Genomic DNA, 15,330 nt, shown 5'->3' on the forward strand with positions numbered 1-15,330 from the left:
GCATATTATTTCCCAATATATTCTCCATAGTATAGCTTACCCAGCATCATTATGACATTATATATATATATATATATATACACATATACATACACGCACGCACACACATATACATGCACACACATATACATACACGCACGCACGCACGCACACACATATACATGCACACACATATACATACACGCACGCACGCACACACATATACATGCACACACATATACATGCACACACATATACATGCACACACCTTCCAGCAGTACGCATATCACCCTATTTGAGGAAATTTGTTAACCGGTCAGAAGGAGAAGGACCTGGTCGCTCGCACTGTCCTGCAGTAACGCCGAGGAGGGAAGGCCTGGGGTATCCAACCATGCCCCCCAGATCTTATAGAACTTTTTCAATGCATTTCTTTTAAGGTATACTCCTCTCTCCAGTCGAAGTATAGCGTTTACTCTTTCCCTAAAATCCCCGATGACCGGAGGCGCTGGGTCCAACCAGTGGTAGGCCAACAGTTTCCTAGCCTGGTACAAGAGACGTGTAATACCGACCATTACCGGCGAACTCAAGTCCACCCCCCCCTCCAGTAGACCCAGGATACATATAATAGGTCTTGGCTGTAGACGGATATTGAAAACTTGTCTAACCAAATCTAGTACTGCCCTCCAGTAATCTTCAATGTTCCCACAGGACCACATCATATGCATCAGATTCGCACCCTCCTGTCCGCACCAAACGCAAAATCTGACGATGATGCATCGCTAATAGTTATGGGGTCCTCATTAGAGATGAGCGAGCCTCTAGAGGCTCGAGTTCTGTTTGGTTCGTCGAACGGAGGCCGTGTTCAAGTTCGGTTCGGCGAGCTGCTCGACGAACCTCTCGAACCCCATTGAAAACAATGGGAGACCATCACAAACACACAAATGTACACATACAGTTAATAAACATTGCCATAACACTTACCTGTCCCCGCGACGCGTCCTGCACTCTGTCTCCCGACGCTTTTCCTTCCTTCCGATAATCGCTGCGTCCTCCCGGTAACCAGCACTGATGATAGGACCTTCCGTGACGTCAAAAAAGCATGTAACTAGTCACGTGTCTATTATCTCATTGGTTACAGACTGGTCACATGGCTTGACGTCATTGCTAGGTCCTGTCAGTTGCATCTGTCTGGTACACGGTGCTTGTTTGTGCATCCCCGTGTAACGGCGAGCCCCGTTCTGCTTCCCCGTTCCGTTATTGACCGGCTGCCACAGCCGGGCAATAATGAAGATCACCGTTGCTATAGCAACGCGCCTGTCAGCGGTGACGTCACCGCTTACAGCCAGCAGCCTCAGCTCACTCACGGAGTGAAAAGACTGCACGGGAAGCAGCAGCGTCTTCCCCCATGCAGCGCTGCTGATGTAGCAGAGCTGCATGGGTTGAAGGAGAAAGAAAACAGAAGACCATGGATCGTGGAGGGCTGATAGGGAGTAATAAACATGGAGTCTCTAAGTGTTTCTGTGTATTTATTTCTATTAAAGTATTTTTTCTCTGTGTGGTGTGTTTTTGTTTTTTTTTTGTTTTTTTAACCCTTTATTGGAGATTCTTAATGGCCGGGTCAAACTTGCCTGACATTAAAAATCTCTGGCTTAATACTAGCTAGTAAAACATAGCTAGTATTAACTCATAATTACCCAGCAAGCCACCCGGCATCAGGGCAGCTGAAAGAAGTTGGATACAGCGCCAGATGATGGCGCTTCTATGAAAGTGCCATTTTCTGGGGGCGGCTGCGGACTGCAATTCGCAGCAGAGGGGCCCAGAAAGCTCAGGCCAACCTGTGCTGTGGATCCCCAGCTGCCTAGTTGTACCTGGCTGGACACAAAAATGGGGAGAAGCTCATGTCGATTTTTTTTTTTTTTTTTTTTTTTAATTTTATGAAATTCGCAAAATAATTAAAAAAAAACAGGCTTCCCTATATTTTTGGTTCCCAGCCGGGTACAAATAGGCAGCTGGGGGTTGGGGGCAGCCCATAGGTGCCTGCTGTACCTGGCTAGCATACAAAAATATGGCGAAGCCCACGTCATTTTTTGGGTTGGCAAAAAACTCCTGCATACAGTCCTGGATGGAGTATGCTGAGCCTTGTAGTTCTGCAGCTGCTGTCTGCTCTCCTGCATACACTAGTGAATGGAGCATGCTGAGCCTTGTCGTTCTGCAGCTGCTGCCTGCTCTCCTCCATACAGACAGACAGCAGATGCAGAACTACAAGGCTCAGCATACTCCATCCAGGACTGTATGCAGGAGTTTTTTGCCCCCCAAAAATTTACGTGGGCTTCGCCATGTTTTTGTATGCTAGCCAGGTACAGCAGGCAGCTACGCGCTGCCCCCAACCCCCAGCTGCCTATTTGTACCCGGCTGGTTACCAAAAAATATAGGGCAGCCCTTTTTTTTTTTTTTTTTTATTTCATGAATTTCATGAAATAATAAAAAAAAAAAAATGACGTGGGCTTCGATTTGAACTTGTGAAGTTATGCTTCTTAAGCGAGCGCTCTATCCATTCAGCTACTCGCTCCAATGAGGAATATAGGCAGATTTCGTTATCTTGAGCTCTGCAAAGCAGAGTGAAGTCTGAAGTGACAGCGCGATTCTCTTCATGTGCTACGTGGAGAGGACACAGATCGCTCCCTGCATCTTCATGTAGCAGAGCTGACAGTGTCGTGTGGATTACGTCGGACCTGGATGTGTATTTGGGGATTAGTAAAGGGGTGAAACAGGGTGGTTTTTTGTCTTTTATTCCAAATAAAGGATTTTTCGGTGTGTGTGTTTATTTACTTTCAGGTTGATCATAGAAGGTGTCTCGGGGAGACGCCTGGTATGATTAACTCTTTATTACCTCAATTGCCAATGCACCAGAGCAATTTGGGATGAGCTGGGCAGAGTCCCCCGGGACTGTCGCATCTAATGGATATGGCTATTCCGGGCGGCTGCTGGGTGATATTGTTAGGCTGGTGGGCTCTCGATAACGTGGTGCTCCCCATCCTAACAATACCAGCCTCCAGCTGTGTGGCTTTATCCTGGCTGGTATCAAATATGGGGGGAACCGCATTTTTTTTTTATTTATTTATTTATTTTACTGCACGATATAATTAAAAATAAAAAAATAAATTAAATTCTTCACCGGAACGGCCGAGACTAGAACTCGCAACCTAATGCTTCATAGGCGAGCTCTCTATCCACTGAGCTTGAAACCTGCAGTGCTGACTGAAGTCTCTGCTGACAGTGCGATTCATTTCATTGCTACGTGGACCGGATACAGCGCGATAGTGTTCTACGGTGCTGCTACATCTTCAGGGAGCAGGGCTGACAGTGTCGTGTGAATTACGTCGGACCTGGAGTGGTATTTGGGGATTAATAAAGGGGTGAAACAGGGTGGTTTTTTGTCTTTTATTCCAAATAAAGGATTTTTCGGTGTGGGTGTTTATTTACTTTCACTTTCAAGTTGATCATAGAATGTGTCTCTGGGAGATGCCTGTCATGATTAACCTCTTATTACCTCGATTGCCACCGCACCAGGGCAATTCGGGATGAGCTGGGTGGAGTCCCGGGTCGCATCTAATGGATACTGCAATTCCGGGCGGCTGCTGGGTGATATTGTTAGTCGTGGGCACCCCATACCGTGGTGCTCTCCATCATGACAATACCAGCCTCCAGCCGTGTGGCTTTATCCTGGCTGGTATCAAATATGGGGGAACCTCATTTTTTTTTTATTATTATTATTATTTATTTATTTTACTGCACGATATAGACCCGCCCGCCGGCGGCTGTGATTGGTTGCAGTGAGACAGCTGTCACTAAGCTTGAGGAAGTGTCTGACTGCAACCAATCATAGGCGCCGGTGGGCGGGGAAAGCACGGAATAACTAATTGACTAATGAAGCGGCAGCCATTTTCTAAAGAGGAAAAGACGCCGCAGATTTGTGACGGACATGGAGCGAGACGCCCGTGATCGGTGAGTAGGAAAGGGAGAGGGATTGTGCTGGGGACACAGGACGCATGCAGATAGCAACATGTGCACATAGCCTTACTGTGAAAAGCCACGTTTATGGTGATCGAACCGTTCTCGAACGTAACTCGAACTGTCGAGCTTTTAGCAAAAAGTTCGAGTTCGATCTCGAACACCCCCCAAAATCACTCGAACATGAAATTGGCGAACCTCGAACATCGCTCAGCTCTAGTCCTCATACAGCCCAGAGGAACCCTCTTATGCTCCACAAACTCTTCATATATTATAGTTGTGATCTGCAGAGAAGGAGCCAAGAAGTGTTGTCATTGGGATCCTTCTTGTTTTGCTTTTAGTTTTTTGTTATAAAAAGTTGTTCCAATGATGGTATTGGGCAGACGATCGCTGATAAAGTGTTTTACTGATGTATAAATGGTTATTATTTCTCCAGACAATGAGTTGTTTCTGTCTTGCAGCCTGGGGGACGGGTGTTCTTTCCCAACTCGCCTTGTCCTTGGCGATCCTGAGCAAAATATATCGGCTAGCCAGAGCGATTCTTCCAAAAAGTAAGTGTATGTAAGGGTTTATTCTCTTCACACAATAATATATTAAATTAATTAATCGTATCACAACCGGAAGCGATTTCATAGGAGATGGATTAAAAGCTAACTCGTATTGGTCATGATCAAAAGGACCAGTGTCTGAATGGAATCCATAAAATCCTCCTGGTAAAGTCTTAATTATTAATCAGGTAATCGTTAAGGTGTAACCATAGACAACCACAAGTAATAGCAATACATTAGTGCCTACATGGACCTATACAAAATTTTTTGGATCTCATCAAACCTGAGTGCAGACATTTGACTGTCGGGGGAGCTCAATGAGGACCACAGGCCTAGGAGTTCGCTTACTAAAGAAGTCTTCCGTGCCCGGTGTTGTCGCTCTTACGCTTTCTAAAATAGGACTCTTTAGTACCCCTACACGTTTCAGCCTCAGTCCAAAGAAATCATCAGGGAGTGTACTTGTGTGGGGTTTACAGAAGAGACCCCAAGTTAGGGGATATTTTGAAAGCATGCCTGAAGGGTGAAATGTCCCCTCTCGGAATGGGTTAGATATAACCAGTTTTATATATGAGCCCTGGTCCATTTTGGAGGAATACGTTGCTATTACTTGTGTGGTTGTCTGTTGGTTTCAACCTCTCCTCTTTTGAAAACACATGCACTCTTGTTTCCGTGATTCTCATAGAAGGCAATAGTAGGAGACCACTCGCATATGCACAGCCGCCTCCACCTATCCTGAGAACAATGTGTGCGGCTCCTTACGGCCACTTCTCACAGATTGACAGAAGCCACTGAGCACAGACGCGGCCACCTCCTCAGTCAAATTAACTCGTTTTAGTATTTCATTAATGTATTATCTATTCTTTGCCCCAACCAATAATGTTAAATACTAGATTAATTTTTTCTTTTAGTGCTGGACCAAGTCAACCATTTCCTGCCAGACCACTCAGCGAGTCCCAAAACAGATTACTTGGAAGTGACAGTCAGTGGACCGATAGTGGAGAGGATCACAACCAAAAAGGTGCACATGTGGATTTTTTTATTTTTTTTTGCATTTTTTTCATGCGTTTTCCTTTTGCTTATTTTAATCAATAAAAGCAAGAAAAATGCATCCCCGCAATGTCTGAGATTCCTGGCTCGCTGTGCACACACTGCTTTTTTGCTTACACATTTTTTTGCTGAATAAAGAAGCAGCATGTCAATTCTTTCTGCCTTTATTTTCTGAATTTCTATAATCCCTTGCAATGCTTTATCACTACATTATTATATTATTATTATATTATATCGCAGCACTCTGCCTCACACAAAGGACATACAACATGGTCTGTGAGGCTCTCTGTAGCTCAGTTACCCGGGGTCATCATGGTGACGACTAGTGATGTGTCGGTCGCGAACGATCCAACACAAAGATCCGGCTCCCTGCTGTGAACAACAGGAGCCGGATCACCAGTGTGAGCCAATGAAATAACTAAACGGCTCTTTTCGCCGTTAAAACCCCGCCCACCCGCGGCTAAACTCCGCCTACTCAGCAATCTAATTGGCCGCTTGTAAGTGGGCGGGGCTTAGTCGCGGGTGGGCGGGGCTTTGACGGCGTTTCTATAATCTTAAATATGTGTTCACCTGGGGTGAGTGAACACATATTTAATAAGGAGCCGAGAACGAGCTGAAAGATCCAGCTCTTTTTGGTGAACGGAGCCATAGCAACCGGATCACCAAAAAGAGCCAGACTGCCCATCACTAGTGACGACCCAGGGTTATTATGGCAGAGATTGGGTCCCTGTGATCGCATGCCAGGAACCCTATCCCTATCGTAAGGGATTCCTCTCCCTGCCTCCTGAATGCTGCGATTGCACGGATTGCAACAATCGGGGGATTAAACTGCTAGGAGCGCAGCGGGCACTGCTTCATCAGTGAGAGCTGGGTCCCAGCTGTAACATCAGCCGGAGACCCAGTGGTGATCGCGGGGGTACAGTGCAGGAACTACAGTGATCGCTAGGAGTAAAAAAAGCACAAAAAGTTGTTTTGGTTTTTTTTTTTTGCCAAAACATGCTTTTTTTGACGTGGAGAAAAGAAGCACACAAAAAAATCAACATGGGCACATAGTCTAATTGTTGGGGAGGAACAAAGTAGGACAGTGAACACTTAATGTTTTTGTGTTCACTGAATTTTAAATCTGGCAAAATAACCTAAAGTCCTCTAGTGATACAGTGGAACCTCGGTTTACGAGTAACTTGGTGTGAGTTTTCCGCTGTACGAGCAAAGCTTGCTGTACATTTGTAACTCAGTTTACGAGCAAGCTTTACTGTACGAGCAAATACTCACCACACACACTTCCGGTTCCGTACTTTCACTGCGCTCTCATCCGCTCTTGCAGTCCACACAAACACACATAAACACACAAATTGTGCTCACCTCACCTTCTGTTCCCTCCTGGTTCTTTAGTTCGCCGGTACACGATGTGTATCGGGTAACCATCGCGATGATGGAGGAACGTCTGTCAGCCGCTTCTCAAAGGCAGCGCGCTGACCAATCAGAGGCAAGCGGCTCCTGCCTTTGACGGCAGCGCTCTGGCAGCAAAAGCTCTGGCATCAGTCGCGATGGTTATCCGATACACATCCTGATGTACCGGCGAACTGCAAGAACCAGGAGGTCGGTAAGGTAAGGTAAGGTGTGTGTGGGTGGGTGGGTGTGTGTGTGGGTGTGTTGGCACAATAGGGGACCAGGATGGGACATTGCACAAGTTGTGGAAAGAATTGTCTGAGTTTCCATTATTTCCTATGGGAAATTTTGCTTTGCTAGACGAGTTAGGCTATGTATCCACGCTGCGTCAAGCGAGTTGCAGTTCTAAACACACACTTTAGCAGTAATTGATTTTGCCAAAGTTGCTTTTAACCACAAAATAGCGCATAAAAAAATGTGTTTTAGCCGCGTTTTTAGTGCTTTTCCATTATGTAATGACAGATGCATTTTGAACATAAAGACACTGCTAAATAAAGTTTAAACAGTCAAACACAATGAAAAAAAGGAACACATATAATTATTGAAAAAATAAAGAAAATAGTTATTTCATAGAATTATAGCGGTTTTATACTATTTATCTCTAAAATAGCAATAAATTCATATTTTTCATTATTTTAATTGCCGGACTATGTGTGCGTGCAAAGGGACATATCATTTCATTATTTTGATGCCAAAAAAGCATGCATTTATGTAGTCCAAAACGCATGATTTCTGCACCTAAAAAGCATGTAAAACGCTGGAATTTTGATGTTTCTTGCTTTTTGCAACTTCTCATTGACTTCAGTGTTAGCAAAACACAGAGCAAATGGCAAAAACAATTGACATGCTGCTTTTTTAAACGCTGAGTTTTTGCCCAAAAATATGCAAATTAAACGCAGCGTTTTGAACAGCAAAGTGCGCACAAGAAATCCCTATTTCTCATAGACTTTGCTGGGAAATCACAACGCATGCGTTTTGGCATTAAAAAGGTGCAGTTGAAAACGCTGCAGAAAAGCATGTAAAAACGCATCGTGGACACATAGCCTAGGCTACATGCGCATGCTGCTTCTTTTTCGTGTTCACAAACTGCAGCCAAAACTGCACCTTGTCAGAGAGAGCCTGGAAATGTCACAAAAAATGTAGGTGCTTTTTTGGTGCGTTTTTGCTGCTTTTTTGGTGCGTTTTTGGCTGCAGTTTTGTCAACAATTGTTTCATGTATTTTTCAGTTCAAACAAGCCCATAAAGCTTGTTGAATTGAAAAAAAAAAATTAGAAATAATTAAAAAAAACTGGCGTGCGGTCCCCCCTAATTTTAATGCCAGCCAGATAAAGCCATACGGCTGAAGGCTGGTATTCTCAGGATGAGGAGCTCCACGTTATGGGGAGCCCCCCAGCCTAACAATATCAGTCAGCAGCCGCCCAGAATGGCCGCATCCATTAGATGCGGCTGTTCTGGGACAGTACCCGGCTCTTCCCGATTTGCCCTGGTGCGTTGGCAAATCGGGGTAATAAGGAGTTATTGGCAGCCCATAGCTGCCAATAAGTCCTAGATTAATCATGTCAGGCATCTCCCCGAGAAACCTTCCATGATTAATCTGTAAGTTACAGTAAATAAACACACACACCCGAAAAATCCTTTATTAGAAATAAAAAACACTAACAAATTCCCTCATTACCAATTTATTAACCCCGACAAAGCCCTCCATGTCCGGCGTAATCCAGGATGGTCCAGCGTCGCTTCCAGCTCTGCTGCATGGAGGTGACCGGAGAAGCAGCAGACACCGCCGCTCCTGTCAGCTCCACGCAGCAACTAAGGACAGCCGCGCGATCAGCTGAGCTGTCACTGAGGTTACCCGCGGCCACCGCTGAATCCAGCGGTGGCCGCGAGTAACCTCAGTGACAGCTCAGCTGATCGCGCTACTGCGTGGAGCTGACAGGAGCGTGGAGGACGGGACTATCAGCGGCGGCGGTGGCAGCGAGAGGGGTCCATCATCTCCCCTGTGCGTGCACGCTGGGGACAGCAGTACTTCGGGGAACACGTGGAGGACGGGACTATCAGCTGCGGCAGCGAGAGGGGGACTGACATTGGCAGCTGAAAACATTGATTTTTCCCTCTCGCTGCTGCCGCCGCTGATAGTCCCGTCCTCCACGTGTTCCCCAAAGTACTGCTGTCCCCAGCATGCACGCACAGGGGAGATGATGTGGAGGACGGGACTATCAGCGGCGGCAGCGAGAGGGGGATGGACATTGGCAGCTGAAAACATTGATTTTTCCCTCTCGCTGCTGATAGTCCCCGTCCTCCACATCATCTCCCCTAGGGACAGCGGTACTTCGGGGAACACGTGGAGGACGGGACGGGACCACTTGCCTGACCTCACTTCCTGACAAATCACCTGCGTTTTTGGTACCAAAAACGCAGGTAAAACGCAGGTAAAAGGCAGGTAAAATGCACCACTTTTGATTAGTAGGCATTTTTCCTGCGTTTTTGATGCCCTCATTGATTTCACTGGGTGACAAATGTTGACAAAAACGCAGGAAGAATGAACATGCTGCATTTTTTTTGTCACAAACTTTTGACAAAAAAAACGCTGACAAATAAACTGCAATGTGCGCATGACAAATCTGACTTCTCATAGACTTTGCTGGGAAGTCAGATGTCAGAAAGTTCTGCTGACAAAACTGCAGCCAAAAAAGCAGCAAAAAAAGCAGCGTGCGCATGTAGCCTAACTTGGTTTACAAGCACACTCCCAGAACGGATTGTTCTCTTAAATTAAGGTTCCACGGTATTCTCCAGCCCTCTGTTAGAAGACCCCAGTATTCTCCAGCCCTCTTTTAGAAGACCCCAGTATTCTCTAGCCCTCTAGTGTTAGATCCTAGCATTGCATTGCTTTCCAGTTTAGGTCTCAGTGAAAAGAATCTCTTGATAATGGTGTATGCTGGGAGCTGTGATGATGAGAGATACTGCATAATGTTCTCATCTATGTCCTGTTAATTATTGTATTTCAGTAGAGAAGAACCATGTAACCATCCTAATGGAGAGCTGATTATGGTAACGAGGGCTCAACAGAGTGAGGAACGAGGTAAGGTCTAACCCTTCATTACCAAAGACACATTTAATACAGGACTAGTGTTTAGAGTTACAGTTTTATGTAAGATCCAAGCAGTGAGAGATGGGAGCCGCTGCACATATATCTTCTATGTGTCATCAGACCATTCACTGATTCAGATATTTCCCGTTATCTCGATCTCTATGAAAGCTAGTGATGAGCGAGCACTACTATGCTCGATACTCGTAACTAGTGATGAGCGGGCACTACCATGCTTGGGTGCTCAGTACTCGTAACTAGAGATGAACGGGTACTACCATGCTCTGTACTCGTAACTAGAGATGAGCGGGCACTACCATGCTCATCACAACACAAAATAAAAGCACCCTTTTCACCACTTTATTAACCCCGAAAACACCCCTGCAACTTTATTAACCCCGAAAACACCCCTGCAGGTCCCACGTAATTTACATGAGGTCCCACAATGATTCTAGCTCTTCTACATTTAAGGTCACATCGTGCGATCATGGAACATGACTGCCCACTGTGAGCTTCAGGCAGAGACTGAATGAGCAGCGTGATCAGCACTGATGTCACTCAGGTTAGCCGTGGCCACAGCTGGAGGTTCCCGCGGCCCTCAACCTGTGACCGCAGGTAACTTGATCTCAGGTGACCTCACCAGGTAACTTGATTTCAGGTGACTTCAGTGACCTCACCTGAGGTGAGGTCACTGAGTTCATTGAAGTCCCGTGGGGTCAGGTTACATGTAGTCGTAGGTGGAGGGCCATGGGAACCTTCAGCTGTGGTTGCGGCTAACCTGAGTGACATCACCGCTGATCGCGCGGCTCACTCAGTCTCTGCCTGAAGCTCATAGTGTGCAGTCCTTTTCCATGAACGCACACTGTGACTTTAGGCAAGCTGCAGAAGATTTGCAGATTTTAATTTTTTTTTTTTTCCCCCTGCAGGTAGTGTGCAGCACAGAATATGCTACAATATCATGTGAACAAGGGAGATTCATGGATCACAGTGGATATTCTCGAGCCTGCAAAGTCTCCCTGCACAACAGCCAACGTCTCCGAAGAAAGGACAACTATTGCCTTAATATCCTCCTAGTGCATTAACCGCAGTTTTACTCCTAGAACTTAATTACCTAGCAACTTCTTACTTCTACATTTTAATCTTTTAGTCTGCATCCGACTGCAATAATTTCCCTACATGTTTGCAACTTTAAAGAATATTGCCAAGATTTTCATACAGGTGCTTGAGATAAACAAAAAAAACACATACCGGTAAATTGAATAGGCTGCGCTATCACGTGCTGAAAATTGGGGGGAGGGCAAGTGAAACTTTAACCCCCTATTGTCTTAGGACATGCTGGGAGTAGTAATTACTTTAGAGAATCTCCTCTGCGTTTCGGCCATCTTCTAGTATTAAATGGACTTCTGATGGTGTACATTGGGCTCCGGGTATAGCCGTGGATTGCCCATTGTGCGCTGACCTCACAATTTTACAAGTATAGCCATTTATTATTTTTTTTTCCCCCTCCAACGCAAATATTTTTTCCGGCATACGTTATACGGTGATGGACGTATATGATATACCGGAGCCAGAAGAGTAACCTCCCTGCAATTCTCCGTAGGTGAAAAGCACAGGCCGCATTTTTCCCAACTAAAGACTGTGTTTTTCAGCCGATTGCACCTACTTCGGTACCGTGGAAATATTTTATACTGGCAGCATCTATTTATACTGCTTTTTGTTACCTTTTTTATGAAGATGACGGCGGTGACACCACCAGGTTGTTGGGTAAATAGCGATAAGCGCACGTTGACCCTTTTTTTATTTCTTGTCTCGTCGTTGCTGGATTTTAGCATGTTAATGATTTTTTTGGGAAGTGTTAATCATGAGTATAATTCTATTTCTTATTTGGGAGGAATCGCCGATTGACAGCGGCTGCCTCAGTTTGATGCCAAGATTATGCAGCCGTGTCGTGACCGAGCTACGTGCATTTTGCCACATTCTTCATGATCACTGCACATTTCTGTACGTATTGTGGATATGTTGCACGTCCACCAGCATTGTATCATTCATCAGTAATAACTGGACCAGTATTACCACGACTGGACTTGGAGAGGTCATTGGTCCGGTTGTAACCTCAACGTCAGCAGGAGCCGCTGTTCTGAGCTTACATAGACCATGGCTCTCTCCATTCAACTTTAAAGCACATTACCAAGACTTTCATACAGGTGCTTGAGATAAAACAAAGAACGCAAAAATCACCTGGCAAGTGGACAAGAGAAAATACCACGCCTACATATTAGGACATGCTGGGACTTTGCTCTTGCAGAGTATCTCCTCTCTGTTTCGGACATCTTCTAGTATTGAATGGACTTCTGAAAGTGTTCAGTGGGCTGAAGATAAAGATAGATTTTCACCATCACCCCATTGTGTCCTGACTTCAAAATTTTAGTTTTTTTTTTCCATATTTTAAGTTTTATGAGCTGGCTACATAGGCATTGACTTCAGTTATCTCATGCTGATCTCTCTTAGGTGGGCTTCACACATCCAACATTCAGAGTCTGAGTACAGACCACCATGTGCGAGATAGGTGGCCTCAACGCTTCTTCGTCAAATCCTTCCTAGCCACCCTGTTAAGACTGGGAGGACTGGATGCCCCATTCTGATGATTGATGAGTGTCTTATCGCCCAGCATTTGTCACCTATCCATTGGTAGATGACTATTTAGGCTGAAAGTCCTCACATTAGGTGGCTGCAAACAAGGAGCTGATGGAAGAACACTTATTCGGCCAACAGCTCTCCGTCCAGACCCCCTATATAAATGTTTGATGGTCCTCGCATGCGTTCTCAATAGGTTTAAGGTTCTGCAAGACATCTCTGGACCTCAGACCAAAAGATCATGTCAAACAACCCCATACATATTATATTGCCAGCCGATGTTGCAGAAGTCTGCGAGTGTGGCTGACAGGCATGCAATGCTTGGGGCCACCATTACTCAGTAATAAGTACATAGAAGCAATAGTTTTCATCCTTGTTTTTTTTTCTCTGTGTTCATGTGAAATGGAGAATCAGGAGGAGCAGCTTTCTACTACTTTCATGGGGTAAAAGTAGAGTGCAGGTGATGCGGTGCCATCAACCAGCACATAGCGAGTCCTAATGATCTCTGCCACGAGTCCTATGTCTGTACTGCAGGTCGGTACAGATATGGTAGGAGATGACAATTCCAAAAACTCTGCTAAAAACCAAGGTTTTGTTTTACGTCTTTATTTATTTTTTTTTTGTTTACAAAAAGTCCCTGGACTGATGCTCTGGTCATGAATAATCTCACCAGACCCATAGGTGTTAAATGGCGATATGTAAAATCCTCCGTGTGTCTCACTAGAGTCGGCGTGAGCAGCACTAGAAGGTGCATTTTTGGGATCCACAATGACGGACTTTTCTATTAACCAGATGCAATATTATAAAATTCCTCCTACATTTCTGTATATTGTCCATACTACGTCTCAGCTGTATTATATGTATCCAATTCATACGGTATTTTTATGTATAAATTGCTTTTTACTTATCTGTTGTCGTGAATTTCTTATTTTCCGATCACGCATTCTCTTTGTGACTCTTTACAGTGTATTTTTGGCCTCGGGCTGCTGCTAGGAACGTTTCATGGTTTATTATTACTATGTTCACACTGGGTACAAAAATCTGCCATGTAAACCATCTAGAAAAAAGGGTTGTTGTGTTCTTTGTTTCTTTTTTATGGCATTTTTGATAAATGTAAGATTTCTCTACTTTTACGAGAAAACTTGATGTACCTTCCATGCTAAAATCAGGCCACCATTTGAGATGACACTTAGTGACACTGGAGCATTTTAAGAGGCCATCTGGGCCACTGATAGTGATAATCTACTGTGTGTCCACCAATATGCTGTCCACCGCCATTAACATGAGAACGGCGGCAGCTATAGTCATAGAAGTGGTGTCTAGGTATAGTAAAGTAGCCATACACTATGCAATGAAACCACCTATAGCACCACCTGGTGGAAAACAACGGAGTTAGCATTTTTATTTTGAAAACTGAACGAGATAGAGGAAAAAAAATTAATTACAAAGTTGTTGGGCATCATCAATTCAATACGAATCGACACCTTGCATACAGAACTGCTATGATTAGAATGTGTAAAACTCACAAGGCTGCAAACGTGAAGCGATACCTCATGGAGACCTTCCTACAAGTCATTGGGTATGGTGGCTGCATGGAGTAGCCTCCACGCTCACCTGACCTGGCCCCATTGGACTTCTTTCTGTGAGGTCACATCAAACAGCAGGTGTATGCGACCCTTCAACCAACATTGCAGGACCTACGACAGGGTTCCCCAACTCCAGTCCTCGAGGGCCGCCAACAGTGCATGTTTTCAGGATTTCCTTAGCATTGCATGGGTGTTGGAATCATCAACTGTGCAGGTGATTAAATTATCACCTGTGCAATACTAAGGAAATCCTGAAAACATGCACTGTTGGCGGCCCTCGAGGACTGGAGGACCCATGACCTACGACAACATATCACAGATGCTTGTGCAAACGTGTCACCTACCATATTGCACAACGTGCAGCAAGAGACAGTATGCTGTCCAGAGTCCAGATGTGCATTGCAGCTGACGGTGGCCACTTTGAGCATCAAAGTTAAATGAGCGCCATATGCCTGACCAGCACTCAATGTTTTGGGGGATAACCATCCTGATAGTTGGGAAGGAGTATTCCCCGGAACACTAGTCTCCATTTATTACAGTTAGATCTAGAATTATTTGGACGGTGACTGAATCTTCGTGATTTCAGCTCTGCAGGACGCTATTTTTATTTAAAATTAAACAACTGAGATGCAATTGAAGTGGAGACTTTCAGGTTAAACAAAAATATCCTATGGAATGTTTAGGAGTTAAAACCATTTTTTTTTTTACAAAGCCTCCTCATTTCAGGGGCACAGAAGTAATTGGACAAATTTACTTTACCATAAATAAAATGTTCATTTTTAATTCTTTGTAGATACTCTTTCGCAGGCAAAGACAATCTGAAGTCTGGAAGCCATGGACATCACCAAACACTTAGATATCTCCTTTAAAATGGGCCATTACTGCAGCTGACTTCAGTTGTTGCTTGTTTGTGGTTCTTAAGTTTTGTCTAAAACTTGTGAAATGCAGCTTGATGGGGTTCAGATCTGGTGATAACTCGGGCATTGCAGAA

General features: G+C 44.8%; 1 protein-coding gene across 3 annotated transcripts in view; it reads left to right on the forward strand.

Annotated features, from left to right (window-relative positions):
* ZDHHC20 (zDHHC palmitoyltransferase 20) overlaps positions 1-13,660 on the forward strand; it is a 96,298-nt gene extending 82,638 nt beyond the window's left edge. For 2 of the 3 annotated variants that reach the window (XM_075337394.1, XM_075337396.1), the window contains 4 exons: positions 4,452-4,541; positions 5,447-5,556; positions 10,040-10,113; positions 11,046-13,660. In XM_075337394.1, the coding sequence (XP_075193509.1) occupies positions 4,452-4,541; positions 5,447-5,556; positions 10,040-10,077 (238 nt within the window). In that variant the 3' untranslated portion in view covers positions 10,078-10,113; positions 11,046-13,660. The remainder of the gene's footprint in view (positions 1-4,451; positions 4,542-5,446; positions 5,557-10,039; positions 10,114-11,045) is intronic. The other variant, XM_075337395.1, reaches the window with a different exon arrangement.
* Positions 13,661-15,330: the final 1,670 nt, after the last annotated feature.

Source organism: Anomaloglossus baeobatrachus, chromosome 2 (assembly GCF_048569485.1).
Source record: "Anomaloglossus baeobatrachus isolate aAnoBae1 chromosome 2, aAnoBae1.hap1, whole genome shotgun sequence".
Taxonomy (NCBI): Eukaryota; Metazoa; Chordata; class Amphibia; order Anura; family Aromobatidae; genus Anomaloglossus; species Anomaloglossus baeobatrachus.